This window comes from Falco rusticolus, chromosome 6 (genome assembly GCF_015220075.1).
Source record: "Falco rusticolus isolate bFalRus1 chromosome 6, bFalRus1.pri, whole genome shotgun sequence".
Lineage (NCBI taxonomy): Eukaryota > Metazoa > Chordata > Aves > Falconiformes > Falconidae > Falco > Falco rusticolus.
In genome coordinates, this window is record NC_051192.1 from 72933433 (window position 1) to 72950600 (window position 17168).

Below are 17168 nucleotides of genomic sequence, written 5' to 3' on the forward strand. Positions count from 1 at the left end.
AAGGAGACTGTTATGTGGGTTCACAGCTTAGCACATCAGAGAATTTATAAATGCTCCATACTTCAGTCAGGCAGAGTCCACCTTGTCTTGGACATCAGAGTCACACTCGGAGAACAATGTGCTTCTAAAGGGAAATAAAATCACTACTGCAATACTGTTCATCTCTCAGCTTTGACTTCCACTGGGCGAGTACTCCTGAGGCATAGAAGTGGTCACTAGTAATATCCTGTAAACATTTGATTTTGGCCCAGAATGTGTAGCAATGGTATTAACATGAGTAAGTTAAAGACCCATAGCTCTGACCCATAATGTAACATTAATTCTGTACAGAGCTGCTTTTGTTTTTCTGGTTTTCAGCCCTTTAGACTCTTCTCAGTTGTTAAGGATGTAGAAAGCTTAAAGAACTTTAAAAAGAGCAAAGCTCTTTTCTTCTAAATGATAATGGAATGGTCTTCTTAACTATAGAAATGCATGTATCTGTAGAAATGAGTATATATTTAATATTATAATGTAATATAATTACATACACATTCTATTTATATATATATATGCATATATTATGTATAAATATATATCAAATAACAGGTATTTGACAGGACCAAGCTAAAACTCAAAAAGCCTTGCCTTAGGTACTACTGGAGAAGGGCTTACCTGAACAAGTTTACCTGAAAATACACATATATACGCTTATCCATAGCATGCAGAAGGTGTGGTGTCACTATCCTTCCTTTCAAACAGAGAAATGACCAGTTAGGGATTTATGGAGATTTTTTAAAACCATTTCTCCTTTCTAGTATATGTTGAGTAGAGTATTAGCATTTGGTGGTATGATTTGAAGGCGTGATTTTTATTAATAGTGTAGATGGTTCACCAGCTGCAGTTAAGTAACAGTACAAAAGTAATTTTGCAAAACGTCTGTACTAAGAAATGAACTGCAACAAAATCTATCCATAATTATTGGTGATCTCATGCTTTTACCTTTAAAAGAATATATGACGTCAGTGTCATTTTGTCACGTGTCTCAAAAGCAAAATCACAGCAAAATAAAATAGTATTACAGGTTTATTATGTCTCAAAATATAGGAATATATTACAACAGCATATTTTAAAGAACAATATAACAATAATCTTCAGTTTCTTATTCTCAAAATGGTACACCATTATTTAAAAATATATTACTTAATGTACCCAAAATGTAGTTTCTATCAGATTCCATATAGAATAAATTGAGTTCAAAAAAGCATATCCACCTACCCATTTTATACCGAAACCATTAAATTTTTTGAAGACAACCCAGGAATCTCACTGTTCCGCAATGGTAATTCATTTGGAGACATTGGATTTTGCTATACACCCTTGTGCATGAACTGCAGCTAAATGTAGATATGTAGGTAATGTCAGTATAAAATAGAGATGGAAGTGTAAAATGGAACGGCTGTATTGGGGGAAAGAGGTCCCAAGACTGAAATCAGGACTGTTATTTAAAAAAAACCACCTGTATGCATTAAAAGGATTTATGTATTACTCCAATAGCAAAATAAAATAAATTAGTTTCTGCAAAAAACGATAGTTGCACATTCACATGCATACACACAGTCACACACACACGCTGATTTTATCAGTCTGTAATAATCTGAGTTTTATGAAATATGTTTTAAATAACCGGAGAAGTCAGAGTTTACATGAATAGATTGTCTAAGGAGAAATTGATATGTTCATTTTTTAATAACTATTCATTTTTTAACAACTCTCTGAGAACTGTTTAAGTGAAGCATTTTGAATCAAGGCAACTCATGATAAAAGCATATATTGTAATCAGCCACGTAATAAAGAGAAAACAGAGTTTGTATTTTCCCATTTTCATAACACTGAAACAAAGGGATGTCCAAAGACATTACATGTGGTTAATTCAAAATAAACATATGGGTATTGGTGCTGAGAATGATAATCTGGAATTAGTTGTTCAATTCACAACCGCAGGATTTCATATGAGGCCAAAAATTTAGGGAGATTAAAAATTATGTATATGGTTTTAAGAATTATTACAGTTACGATAGTTAATGCTAAAAAAAAGGAAAGATATCCCATCTTAAGCCTCATGATTTAAACCAATCTCCACCTGATAGAAAAGCAGATGGGTTGGCAAGTAGGCTGCAAATTACCCAATGGCTCATTATGAAAGGTGTTTTTCATTGCCTGAAAACAACCATCAGGGACAAGATTTTTGATTAAGCAGGTGGCAACTGCTACCTCCCCCATGCCTTCCCTCGCAGGCTCAGAAAACACATCCAAAAAGTGGGAGCTAAATAAAGCAAAGCCCTTCCATACCCTGTCCTCTGTATATTTTGTGTATACATTAATTTGTGTATATAATGGGAAGGTTGTGTGGGTTTTTTGTTTGATTTTTACCTTGTGCTGTTATTATAAAGATATTTGCCAGAGCAGTGTAATAGGTAATAGACTGATATGATTTGAGGTAAGAATGTTGTAGTTCAATTTCTAGTGTTAACTTGGAAAGTCATAGAGGCGAGAGTGTCTCCATAGAATTCCTGTAGCTTTGAGCCTCTTGCAAACTGCAGCTCACAAGCCAAGAAGTAACATACTCCTCCAGTTACACTCATCTTGTTAAAGAAAATAGTTATGACAATTATGTGCAATCTTTTCACTTCTGTTTTCTATCTACTATTTATTTACTTAAGCACTGTTCAATATTTCACTTTTTCTAATGGAGCACAACTTCTAAAAGAAAAAACACGTTTAGTCAAGCAGTTTTGTTTAGTTTTTTTTCTGTGCCTTTTTCTAAATAAATACCCCGCCACAGTTTCCATTGGCACAATATGACCAAATGTATTTTAGTTTCTTTAACAATACGAAGCTGTTACAGAAGTTCTGGACTTTCTACCTTTAAAAAAAAATCTATACAAGGTCTTTAGTTTAAAGTAGTGAAATGAAATTAAATAGATTCCAGTATGGTCAACTGAAAAATTAGTTTGTGAAGTTCTACTGCATAGTGAGGTGACCCATAAAATAAATGGTTCTGAAATTTTGCTCATACAGAAGAAACGATATACTTTTAAATAAATAAGAGCTACTATATACATTATACTGTACATTTAAATGAGAGATGACATGAAATGGAATAAATTTAGGCCTGCCTTGTCATCAGCAAGGCTTATATCTTGACTTTATTATAATTCTGAATAAACCCCTCTGCTTTAGATTATTTTTTTATTCTAGTGGCAGCCACATGAACGCACGACCATATTCCTGTATTTTTTTAAAATAACATTGGAACTGTCATCAAAGTAGAGCACAGAGATTGCATTCAGTTTTGTTGGTGCACAGCATGGCTTTGGTACATGATCAGGGAACATCAAGTGAACCTGAAAGACAGATAAATACATAGCTCATATATCAAACAGCAAGGTACAAGGACAACATCAGTGCAAAACATGTCTTTGCAGTTCAGAGAGGGCTGTGGTTACAGATTTTCCCCAGTTAGCAACTTTAAAGCAGAGCTTACCTCCAGAATGTTGCTCTGATTTCAATTGCTCAGGCAGAGTTATACAATAATAGAAGATGGGGAGATAAATGAGGAGGAGCAGCCAAGACACAAAGTTGGTTTTCAGATGAAATTTAGAAAAGAGTTGGAGTTAGGCAGCTGCTCAGGAAAACACTTAAACGTGTTGTCAGTACCATCTCTGCTGAGGACAGTGCTTAAAATGAAGCACAGGCTCAAGTCCCAGGTCTCACCGGGACCCCAGCACGTGCTGAAATGCTTTCCTGTGTCAGGGTCTCAGTGTGGGGGAAAGTCTGCTGCAGACAGCAAAGGCTGTGCAGGCAAAGGCTCATACTGAAATTGTTTTCAGCCTGTGAAATGGTAAGATGTGCGTTCTCAGACAGCATGAGTGCATTTTAAAGTCTTATCTAGGTATCCGTGTATCCAATTCTACTTCCACTGAAGTCAAAATTAATTCGTAATCTGGGTGCCAGCTGGACAGAAGGTTTGGGGAAAGGACTGAGGCAGAGGCGGCTTTATGTTCACTAGGCTGAAATATATCAATGAAAGGTTAAAAAGAAGGAAAAGGGTTTTGAACAGTATCCCAGAGTGAACAAGATCTAGTGGAAATATCTGAAAATGGGGGAAATACAAGTTCTTTGTACTTGAAAGAAGGTTGGATGTAATATTCTACACATGCCGAAGACTTGGAAACTGGGGAGGACAGAATAAAGGGAGTTGTAATAGAGAGGGCAAGAGATTATTAAGGCATGGATGAAAACTTCAGCAGTAATAGGTTTCATTTGTATGTTAAGTCTTTGTAAATCTGTTAGAGCCATCTGTCTTGCAGTGATATAAGCCCAGAGCCTTTGCCAGACAACAGAGAACAGTCTATCAGGAAACGATTTTTACATAACTGTTACCATGAGAAGGTCTTTTGAAATGAGCAATAATAAATCCTGAAGTAGCAGTTTAGTAATGGTTTAGACACACATTTAAAAACAGTTTAACAAATGAATAGCAAAGCACTGGAGGAAAGAATGACTGTGCCTTCTCTAGGCAGATGTTTGCCCTGCCATAACTCCTGGTCCCACCAGCCTCTGCCACCCCGGCTGGGAGCTCCATGGACCTGCTAGCCCCACATGACAGTAACGCTCACAGCATTTTCAAGAGTGAGCCTGAAAGTCAGTGCGAGTCAACCTGTTGATCCACTGACTTGCAGGACCAAGAGGTCAGTGCTACTCCAGCACCTGTTCTGAGAGTGCTGGGAAGTGAGGGAGGAGAGGAAAGTTTATATCATTCATTAAATGCAGTCTGTCTGGTATTTATATGCACCTATATTGTCTGTCTGCCTAAGTTCAGTCTCAGAAAAAGAAGAGAGAGAGAGGTACTGGCCCAGCATTTCTGCTATTCTTGTTACAAAAGAAAGAAAAAAAAAGTTAGTAAAGTTTGGAGGGGTACCAAGGAACAATCACTTCCCAACCCAAAGAGTGGGCTTTTTTAGAATGGTGTAATCAGTATGGCTGGGAGATGATTACATTTGGATTAGGGTGGGGTGTATGAATAATTGTTTCCCAAGCCATCCCCATGTGCACACCTTGTGTAAATCTGAATTTCGTATAATTTAAACCAGAAAGCATTCAACTACTGTTATCTCATCTAATTTATGTGCAGTTAAAATTTAATTAGCCTCATGCTTTTTGGCTGCACAACTGTATGCATATATAGTACATGCAGAGGGAGGCACACAATTCCAAAAAGGCCATAAAAAGGGGGAAAATTTAAGTATACAATTTAAAAAATAGGAAAACCTAAACAAACTTCTTAACAATGGGAAATGACCCTTTTTTGTAAAGTATAGACACACAAGAGAAGGTAGCACTGGGCCACTTCTTCTTTAACAGTTAATAATTGCAGGGGGAAACTCTAACCTGGGGATCTCACTGATATTGGCAACTTTTCTGGGCAATGTTTGCATAATGCTAAACTATTCTTTTGCTGACCTATTTCTTTTCAGCTCAGTACTGCATATATGCTGTTCCTCGTCTCCTAGGCACGTTGCTCGGTTCCTTGCCAACTGGCATTTGCTGTTCCCTTTCACCTGAACCCCTTACCACGCTTCTATTTATTTTCAGCCTCTGACATTTCCCCTGCTTTTTGTAAATCTTGCTGACTCGAATTCTGGTATAGAGGAATAATGTTGCATTGGTGGCTGGACTTGGAGAAGGTGCATACATGAAAATTTGAATGTATAGGAAAAGGTCTCAGCGCATGGTGAGGTTTTAAAACTGACTCTTTCATGTCGAAATACTTGTCATTTTAAGACACACAATTTGTTTTCTATCAGAAAGAAATAAAACTATTTGTTTTGTTTTGTTTGTTTGTTTGTTTGTTTGTTTGTTTGTTTCTGGGACTTTTGGTGGGGGGGGTTGGTTTGGAGGTGGGGAGATCCCCAAGAGGGTAGTAGCTGCACTCATTCCTGAAAGGGAAAGATTTTTCAGGCCCAGATTTCTTTCTGTCAAAATCAAAGAAAAAGATTGCCAACCATGGACAGACTCATCATCATTGTCAGATGGTCAGGATACTTTCCAATCATCAGTTTAAATCAGAGGGAACCTTAAACCCATGTTTAACTAATTGCAGTTGAGTGCCTTGACCTTTCCAGAAACAAATTAAGGATGGCAACCCTTTCCTGTTCTGATTTTGTGTTCCCACTCTCTCCTTGTATATTATCTCTCATTTCTCTTCTTAATCATTCTGCTAATACTGGTGCTGTTCAGAGCCAGTTCTTCAGCTGGCATATGTGAAAATTCATGACCAGACATCAGATTTTCAGCATTACATTTAGGCGTATTCTAAAGGTCTTGAATTCTGTAGGTTTTCCTAGCCAGCTGCTTCAACTATCATCTTTTTGGCTGCTCCAGTTGATGCACAGGTCTAACGTAAGAGCTAGCAGAGGCAGAAAGCTGGCTGCAAATCTCCTTTTACATGTACCAGGCAGAGCAACAGATTCAAACACACATTTAAAAATTGCATTTGTTAGCCAGGCATGGCTGAACACAAGTTTCTTACATGCAAATGCATCTGCTTGCAAAACTTCACATTAAATTACACTATAAGTATCTCTGCCAGCAGTTGACAACAGAGGTCCACAGACTGGCCAAGTGTCAACATTTCTGGAAGGTATAGCATGTAGATGTTAACACAGAGTTTCAATAAGCTGAAAAAACCTCTTGGAAGTGGGACCAGGGGGCCCCTTTGTTTCTTGTCTACACAATTCTCCAGTATTATGACACAGTCTTCTCATGTGTTACTACATTTGAAATGGAAGAGAAACACCTTCCACACAGATCACTCTGGACAGTTCATCCTCTTTCTAGCATAATCATCAAAGCATGTCTTTGAAATGGGTTATAATTTATGCATAAATAATCAAACAGACGAGAGGAGACAGTCCCCATGCCCAGACACAACTGCAAACAGGCAACTACAACATCAGCAGAGGCATACCAGAGTCTGAACAATGGCGTGGTTTGTTGCATTCATGTGGGCATTGAGGGGGAAAGAACACTCTCCATCACAGTAAAACGCAGCATAGCCTTCTGGCGCAATAATCCAATCCTAAAACAAGAAGAAATAAACCCACTCAATTATTTATTTTTTCTCACTCATAGAATTTAAAACTATATTAAACTAACTAAGATTTGTCCAAGGACAAAATGAACCTCAGGATGTGGCATGTTAATTTTTTTTTTTGACAAAAAAATAAGTATTTGCTTTCTTCATGCAAAATTCAGATGAAATGTAAGTTAAACTTAGAAATCTGTAGTGAATACCAACTAATGAGGCTACAAGGGGGATTAAAGGTCCAAATACATTAATCAGAATACTTTTCTTCCCAGATCAAAAATCTGAAGCACTTCATGGTGCAAAAAACGGTAGTTAAAATGCATCCTCTTTCTTCACCATACTCAATACCATTAATTGTATTGTTGCGTGAGACTGAAGGTTGCTAGAGATTACCCATTGGAATGTCGCTGAATCATGAATTTTGAGTATTTCTAGCAACACAGGATGGGGAAAAGAGGGAAAATATTTTAAATGTTAATGAAAGCTATGTGTTTAGTTTGCTGAATTCCTCCTTTGGCAGGCAAAGGTAATGGAGGTGCTGTGGGAAAGGCAGAGAGGATTAAGTACCTACTTCTTGGGTTTTGTTTCTTTTTATCTCATTTCACTCTGAGTTTTGCTGGTCAAATATTGTACAGTGTAGCTTTGGATTTCCAAATGAAACTTTGGATTCTGCAAGTATTTTTTTTGGGAAAAAAAAAAAATCATTCTTTTCTCTATGGCCACCTTGAATGACTGATCTGAGACCCTTGCACATCTTGGGGTATATCAGAATTACTGTTTCAAAAACTGAAAAAACTGTTGATACCTGGAAAATTCTGTGATGTACAGAGAGATAATGACTCATTTGTTCCATAGCTTGCATTCAACCCAATCCCACAAGCCTGCTCTGTGGCCGTGGACAGTGTTATTATGCTCTGCAGACTTGGGTAAACAGTCTCAACCTACTTCTTCAGGCTGCTGTGAGTACAAATATACTACAAAATACCAGGCAGAGTAATGAGGGCATATGGGAATCTGAGCTAGCTATGTAAAGGATGAACTGGCACTAAAGAGATAGCACACTTTTTCTCCTCATAGACTTGTTCTGCTCCTGGAGAATTGTTTTAAAATAATTCAGAGAAATGTGAAATGCACAGCCATCTCTCAGTTCTTACCTACATATGCAATATGTCTAGGTTATAGGTTGCTGATGGCCTTCTTGTTCTTTCTTTATAGAGAGCTCCTTGCTTTCTGGAAAAAAAACCTAGATTGATCTCTATTTTCTTTTCTCATAATGCCCTGCCTCTTTACAACCTTTTACTGTAAGTACTTTTTTTTTGTTACTGTATAGCAGGATGAGTTTTCCCCAGAAATGATATAAACTTAGCTATGGTGTTATAAAGAACAATGAGCACTGATCCAAGCTGTAGTTCCCTACAGATCCTACCCCAGTGAAATCTCTCTGACCTGCAGTAGACAGCACTGAACCAGGGAGACTTCAAATGCAAATTTCAGAAGTTAATTGCTCAGCCTGAGTATTTTGGTTTCATCTACTGCAAATCTGTTCATATTTTGAGTAATAGTTCAGATTTATCTTTATGTGAATGAATCCAGATTGTAAAGCCAGTAATGTATGCAAACTCTGAAAGAACAGCAACCAAAAAAGGTAAAGAGATAGTGATAGGGTTTAATTACAAAATGCATTTAAAGAATCTGTCTCTCATCAGTGAAATACCAATTACCATGAAGAAAATAGACTGTAAATAATGGGTGTCTGTAAAGCAGATTGTCCCAATTTGAACTGATGGGAAGCAGCATTTATAATCATACCTGCCATCCTAAGTCTCGGAAACTCACGTAAAGTTCATGTTTCTTACATGCTTGCTTTTGCTCGCTCGTGTTATAATCTACAGGGGAAAAAAATTTTGTTTAGAAGCATTGCTAGAACCAACAAGTTTTAGCTATTTTGAAGCTCCTGAGCAAACTGTACAAAGGAATGGAACAAGCATACTGTCATTTATATTCCTAGGGTTAGTTGTAAAGGCAGCGTAAACTTGGAAATGCAGAATCAGCAGTGTCAGCCTCATACAATTTGTGTACACACATGAAATGATGCAGTTAGCATTAAAGGAAACAGGTTTACTAGGTATCTGTTTGCTGGCTAGCTAGGTAACAACTCTGATAATATGTACGCATGTAATCAAAGGAGAACAAGTGACAGCCTGATCCAAGACATGGGGAAGTCATCTGTATGTTGGCACAAGTTTAACTGCCAGGTAAAGAAAATAGCCCAATTCAAAACATAAGTTAGCAATGATAAAAATTGTCCTGAAACAAAGAATTTCCAAAATTCTGTTATTTAAGCATTAGCACATATTATACTCCTTCATTTTTTACCATATTTTCTGGAAGTGTTCACCACTTAACGATCTTTAGTTGGTAATACTAACGTAAACAAGTAGACTAAAGGATGCTTTTTAAAGGCCTGATCATTTCTGTACTGTCAGAGATGTGGAAGGATAGGAAGACACAGAGAACCTTCGATACATCCCTCCCAGGACAATTTTAATCCTGGAAAAAATCTAGTACATGTTCCTTACTGTCCCTGAGTAACAGGAAAGGAAGGGGCATGCCTTCACCACATCAGCACCCCAGAGTTGGTTTATAGTGCCATCAGTGATGCATGTGATGGAGCAGGGAGGGCAGGCTGTGTCCTCTGGTCCATTTCAAGAGTGCTCAAAGTGGCTTTTTTGGACCAAAATAACCATTCTGGCAGAACAACAATAAACCCCAATGTCGGCTGAAATTCACAACAAAACAAACAAAAAACAAACCAGACACTGAAAAAAGTAACAAATCTTCATTTTCAGGAATAGAATTATTTTTTTAGGAAGTTTTTTTGACATTAAAAGACTTGAACTTCGGATGGGAAGGTCTCTATTGAAAAATTAAGAGCGAAGCCTTTTTCACATAAAATGAAAGGAAGGGAGTTCTACAGTCTGTGAGATGAACTGTTGTAGTGCTTCACTATCCTTGCAGAAAACTCTTCCAAATAGCTGGCCTAAAGGTGCTTTTCTGCAAATTTACCAACTGCTCCTTGACAGCTATCCTATTCTATACTATCTTTGCTTCCCTGGGTTTTCTTCGGTTTCTGTGTGTCTTTCTGAAGATATGACGGCCAAAATGGAACACAGTGTGAAATAGAAGGTTTCCCACAATTTCTGGATTATTTTCTAGCAGTATATCCCAGACCAGGAATTTTTCAGCAAAACTACACTGTCAAATGATCACTTTCAGATCCTTTTTTTAGGTACTCCAGCCTAGTCACATTAGGATTATGTTCCATTTATGCAAATCAGTGAATAAAGAACAGGTTGGGGGTAAGGAAGGTGATGAAAACTGCAACATGATGGGGATGCAGGAACCATGATATGGTAGAGTTAAAAGGTTCTGAGAGACTACCAAGATCAACAACAGCATTGCAAACCTGGGATTCAGAGAACAGATTTCAACTTGTTCAGAGATCTTCTTCACTTGATCTCATCACAGGCTAGCCTGGAGGGTGAAGGAGACCAGGAAGCTGGCTGATCTCTCAGGACAACCTCTGAGAGAAGCACAAGGTAAGTAAGTCCACTTTCATGTTCAGGTCAAGCAAGTACGGCACAAAGCCACTGTGGCTGAATAGGAAGCTTTTGACTGAGTTAAAATTCAAATAGGAAGTGAAATCAATGTGGAATCGTGATGAGCTACACAGAAATAATATAAACACATTGCCTGAACAGGCAGGGATGGATGTTAGGAAAGACAAAGCTTAGCTGGAGTTGAAACTTGTGAGGGGTGTGAAGGTCAACAAGAAGGACTTCTATAGGTATATTCATAGCAAAAAGAAACACTAAGAAAAATACAGATTCCCTATTCAGTAGGGCAGAGGACCTAGTGACAAGGACTCAGAACAGGTTAAGGTACTCAATGACTTCTTTGTTTTGTTTTTTACTGGCAAGATTTACCCTCAGGACTTTCAAGTCCCTGAGCCTAGTGACTGAAGCTCTAACCACAGTGATAGAGTCAGGATCCACTTAAGCAAACTGAAGATACACGAGTCCATGTGAGCAAAAGGGCTGAATTTCAAGGTGGGGAATGAGCTGACCAACATAACTGCAAAGTCATTTCCTGCCATTTTTGAGTGTTCATTGTGACGAGAGGATATTTCTGATGATTAAAAAATGGAAAATGTCACACCCATCTTTAAGAAGAGCAATGAGCTTAACCACAGTTTCTGGGAAGTCTGTGGAGCAAATTCTGCTGGAAGTTGTGTCTAGGTACATGAAGAACAAGGTGTTTGGGAAGAATCAGCACCAATTTACTAGTTCAAACTGTGCCTAACCAACCTGATTGTTTTCTGGGGTGACCTAACTAGCTTTCTGGGCTTTTGAAGAGCACTGGGTGTGTTCACTTTGCTTTTAAGAAGGTTTTTGATATGGTTTCCATAGTACTCTTAGAGACAGTTGGTCAAATATGGTTTGGATAGCTAAAGAATATAACGGGTGGAAACTTGGCTGGGCTGCTGGGCTTAAAGGGCTGTGGTGCAAAGTCCAGCTGGCAGCTGGTTACTAGTGATGTCCCTGAAGAATCAGTACTGGTGCCAGTACTGATTAATGTCTTTGTTAGTAACCTGGACAATAGAACAGTGTGCTCTCTGCAAGTTCACAGAGGATACCAGATCTGGGAGTAATGATCAATCATCCAAATTACCAATAAAATGTTGAACTGAATCAGATCCAGAAGAGACTTAGTGAGACATCATTCAAAACAGCCACCCAATTTTTACTCTTATTGGTAACATGTTTTTTGAATATGCTTTTTCTGTTGTTTGGTTTGGGTTTGGTTTGGGTTTTTTTGTTTTTGTTTTTGTTTTTTTGTTAAACAGGCTATGTACCTACTTTCTGTTGAATATACCTGAGCCCAAATATCTCTGCTGAAACTGTGTCAAAAGCTGTGCACAAGTCAAGATATATCAATTTTCAATACTAAATAACTTGTTCTAGTGCCACCAGAGATGTGAAGATAGTTTTTCTAAGCTATAATACCTCAAATCCTCATTCCTTTTTAAAGATGAATACTGCTTTCTTTCATATGGTATTTTCCTAGCCGTTCATGAACTGATTCTCAATGACAGTCATTAAAGGTTCTCCACAGCTAATTAGTTACCTGCTAGCAGCTCAGGTACTCTCAGTTACCCCAGGGCATGTAGAGTCAATATATACACCCACATCCTATGGGAGTCCTGTGTCTTTTTGGAGCAGCTAGTGGAAGCAAGGCAGGACATCCTAAGACATGAATTTTCAAAAATCTGTATGCCTTTAATATAAGCAAACACTCTAAGTCATACTTTGTGCTGAGTTATTACTAATAATCTAGTATGTTCTGCATGTACATTAGAAGTAAGGTGAAGGGAGTGAAAAATAAAGGAACTTGAACTTAAAAAACATTGAACTGTGTTTCGTCGATCACTCTTCACAGGGATTTGTATATTGATTTTGATTAATATCAGTGCTCATAGGAGACAAATATTGAGCTTTTCTGTTTCATCTGTTAGTGGGAGTTTAAAATTCAGTCATACAGAATCCAAGTCACTGCAAAGAAACCTGTGACTGAAAAATGTGGGAAAGATATGAATATGAGAAAGTCAGGAAAGTCACAATCTGGTTTTAGATAACACCCAAGCAGGCAAACAAAAGAACTCTGAAGATTTTGCTTTTGTCAGTTTCCTCTCAGTCATGACATTCTCATATTTAAGAATGTGTACAGAAGTTTTAGCACCAGAATGTAACAGAAGTCCCTACAGTTAAAGGAGAAAGGCTGAATAATGAATATGTAAGTCATTGCATAGATGTCTTCATTGTCTGGATACTCTGAATTATTTCAATGTAGGTTAACCAGTGGTGGATGAGAAGTCACACCAGAACGCCTGATAAGATAATCTGTGTTTCATATGTAGACATATATTTGCAAACCATCTAATCCATACACCTATGAGGAAAATGAGACTCAGGCAAGTCTGTATTCCTTCCTCAAATTCTATCTTTCATATAAGGCAAATGTTGTGTGTAATGTAACATTTCATGTAAGTATCAAATGTGACATTTATAATAAGATCTGGTGCCAAGGATTCAATTTCATATACTGTAGCTTCAAGACCCATATGCTTATTCTGTCAAGAATCAAACACGTAGGCTATTGTGACTAAGAAAACATTGTTCCTCAGCTATTCAGGGACTGCAGTTGGGGCCCAAACCCCTACATAGCAGAAAGAGCTGTGGAAGGAGGGCAAGAAAATCTGTAAGAAATTTAATTAGTTTCTTTGGTTTGTTTGTTTTTGGTTGTGTGTTGTTGGGTTTTTTTTCCCCAAGGGACATAAATACATATAGATAGGCCTATATATACTATCACAAAGTTCTGTGTTTTTAATTAATTAGTGTGACACCAGCCAACAAAATGCAGGAAATTTAGAATTAAGTATTGTTTTCTCACTGTATTTAAGCATTTTATCTCATTGGATTATGAACAAAAATTATGTAGCTTTGTTTCTGACCTTCCTGGTGTAAGTGGCTATTCAGTATTTAAATGTGGACATCCTCTAGTGCCCAATTACATTGTAACTCCTTTTAGAAGATGCTAAAAAAAATAAATTTAGCCAGACTTTGTTTTAAGGAAGAATTATGTGATGTACTTTGGGAACACATTGCCTTTTCTTGATTTGTTTTCTTTATTTTTCCTTTTATCTATAGTTTGACAAAAATACAACTGGGTGAGTAATAAACAGTTCAATCATCTGTGCATAGCAGGCAGGTGGACTCTGAATGCTAATTTTAATTGTGTCTGTCTTTATACTGCGTTGAGGTCATCTTCTCTTGAAGTTCTTAGCAACACAGGGATGCTGACCTCAAATCTGTCAACAACTGCCCAGCTGTTATAATAACTGACACATATAGATTTTATTTTCTTGATGCTGTGTTTGTGTATAACTTCATGAATAATTAAAAACATGTGTTGTCCATTGGAAGGGAAGAACTGAGTCGCCTAGTGAGGCTTTCCTTTTGACATGCTGAGAATACAATAAAGCTAATTTCTCAAGGTCCAAGAACTCAGAAACAAGGCAAAAGAAAAAAAGGCAAGAGGCAAAATTAAGATGAAAAAAGGCAAGGGCAAAGGGAAGGAGAAAAAGAAAAAAAAAGAAAAGGAAAAGAGCTGGGGAAAACAAACAGAAAAGGAAGAAGAAAAAAGCAAGGAGAAAAGGAAGGCATGACTGTAATAAAGTTGGGATTGACTTACAGAGAGAAGTGTAATCAAAGCCTGTGAAACAGAAATGACAGCATACCTATCAGGGTCTGGCTACATAACCTCTGGTTATGTAGATGAGCATTTTTCACTGTCAGTGTCTGACTTCGATGCTGTAGATACAAGAGTATGGAACAAGCTTAAAAACAAGAACCTACATCACACAGTGACATTTGCCCATCACTGTGTCATTTATGTCATCGCTGTCCTGCATCAAGGGGTGAATGAGAATTTAATATCGTCTGTTGACAGCGTGCCATGAGGAAGATGATGGGCAGAATTCTTTGGGTTTTTCTGTGGTTTAAACATGAAGAGAAGAATTATAATTTTAAAGCACTGCTTATTATTGGAAGCTGTAGAGAACAAGGAGAATCAGCCTTCTCCCACAAGCCTGCAGGGATGCAGCATATGCTCCATTTTCTGGGTTGGTGAACAGGCGGAAAAGTGCATAGCTATTCCTTGATAACAGGTTCTTCTCATGGAAGGACTGTGTTCTGCAAAGATGCAAAGATCTGGGAAACAAGAATGTGTTCTCTATGCCTTTTTTGCACACTGGAGAATCTGGATAGAACCTGCACATTGCCTTTGTAGCCATCAGTGTGCTCATCTGCAGATTTTAATGAGTATTGTTGCAATAGTTATTAAAAAGTGTTTTGAAACACAGTGTGAAAAGTCCCATCACTGATCATTAATGATATCTAAATAAAAGGAGTTTGTTCATTTGTGATATGGAGACTATTGAGGCAAACTGCAAAGCAAGAGCATGGAAGCAAATCTGTCACGGTGCAGAAGCTACTGCTCCAAGCAGTTTTGCTTCAGAGGATATTGCTGTGTGAGGCTGTGGTTACATATCTGCCTTCAGCTTTACCACCTGTTCTAGCCTGCTCACATCTTGCTTCCTCCATGCCCAGTCAGAGGTCAACATCCCTGCCTTTAATGCAACTGCATGTGCAAATGCTTCTTAACCTAATTTTGTTTTAAAAGCATGGTGTTCTTGAACTATAGTCTTTTTTGATGGAGATCTGGCATGGGTCAACATATGTAGAGATGTACCTCTACACTTACGGAGACTGGGGAACGGAGACTGGGGGCTGAAAGAGGTTAGGAGAAAATTTGTTTCATAACGCACATTTCACGAGAGATGTTCTGATTTTTCTTGTTTTACAACAGCTCTAGAGCATGACTGCATGCACAGATGAGACTGACCAGTTTTGAGACATACAGACAGCTCTTCCTGAGGTAATTCTCACGCTGATGCAATTTGCTAGTGTGTAAGTTTGAGTTTTTCCCCAGTATAAACCAGCAGGGAGCTTGTGCTCAGCTTTCCTGCTATAATCACGAAGGCTTAACAAATCTTTTCAATTCTCATTTCCTCATGGACTAGAAAGATAGGTTTCAGTCTGAAAGTACGGTATTTATGTTGTGTGTACCGTGTACTTAGATGATTTCCCCTTCTCCCAAAGATGATTTCCCCTTCTCCCAAAATAATGTGATTCTCAAAAATAGCAGTCATTTTCCAGGAAACATGAAAAATCTTTTTAAAAATATTTTTTGTGCAGAGAAAATATTACTTACCCTTCAGGTAAAAGATTGTATTTTGGAGTTAATGCAGTTGCACAGATCATGTTTGACTGTATTTAAAAAACAAAGCAACACAAACAAACAAAACCCACAAGAAAATGCTCATGTTGTGTTATTCAGTCCAAAGCCCTTTTATGAAAATAGGGAGGTGCATCATATAGTACCAGTAAAATAGAAGGAATAGTTTCTACAGAAAAAAATATGCTGCTTTTACTAGAATTAAACAAAACACAGATTCAATTCATCTACTGAAGTAAATGCATTTAGAGCAAGCACCAGTGAGCAAGCTTAACTGATGAGCACGCTTGCTACATCTAAATTACAAGATGGCAAATAAATTTTTAACTTGCATTATTTCAAAAAAATCTGAAGAACTTTAAAAAGTTAATGAAGATAGAACATTTACTCAATATAAATAATGACTGATTTAAAAAATGCTGTTCTGCTATGGATATGTGATTTTTTTTTTAACTTATAAAACCCTGAAATTGTCCAGTTTTAGAATTCTTTCATTATTTATTTATAACTGCTCCCCTGCAATACTGACAAATAAGAAGTTAGAAGTTAATTATGCAGATGAGCTTTTTTGTATTGTCATACAGAATAGTAAAAAAATTTACAATAGTCAGAAAAAAACCCAAACAAAACCCTGTTGTAAACAGAGAAACCTGGTGCCTTAACAAATGTCAGGGGCTTTTCAAAGGCTAGTGTCCGCAGAGGGAACACGTGCAGCTTCAAGTCATCTGCTTCAAGAACTGTGTTTCAGGTCCTCAATGGAAACTAGAGAAATAGCGCAGTATTTTTTCTACCTGTACATCATATACAAATAAAAATGAGCCCACGACTGAAGCAGTAATAATTACTGCTGTGGATTAACCCATTAAACCCCCTTTTTTTTTTTTTTTTTTTTTTTCCAGATAGGTTCTGATACTGACTTTTAACCTTAAAATGGGATTTTATTCCAGTAGATTACCAGGTAAACTTTAAATAAATTTAGAAAGGTAAGTTATTAATTTTTTTTTATTTCTTTAGCAACTCAATAGCAGTCTGTAGTTTTTAAGGAAAAATTTCATCCTTGTGCATAAGATCAGGGAAAGGCTTATCCATTAAAGGTCTCTAATCTGCTGCTGTCAAGGTTCTG

The 17168-nt window shown here is 37.4% G+C and overlaps 1 protein-coding gene across 2 annotated transcripts in view; it reads right to left on the reverse strand.

The window, feature by feature from the left end:
• Positions 1 to 1049: 1049 nt before the first annotated feature.
• The window catches only part of BMP5 (bone morphogenetic protein 5), a 62017-nt gene continuing 45898 nt past the window's right edge, over positions 1050 to 17168 (reverse strand). For both annotated transcript variants that reach the window (XM_037392629.1, XM_037392628.1), the window contains 3 exons: positions 8939 to 9015; positions 7010 to 7120; positions 1050 to 3383 (listed from right to left, as the gene is read on the reverse strand). In XM_037392629.1, the coding sequence (XP_037248526.1) occupies positions 3234 to 3383; positions 7010 to 7120; positions 8939 to 9015 (338 nt within the window). In that variant the 3' untranslated portion in view covers positions 1050 to 3233. The remainder of the gene's footprint in view (positions 3384 to 7009; positions 7121 to 8938; positions 9016 to 17168) is intronic.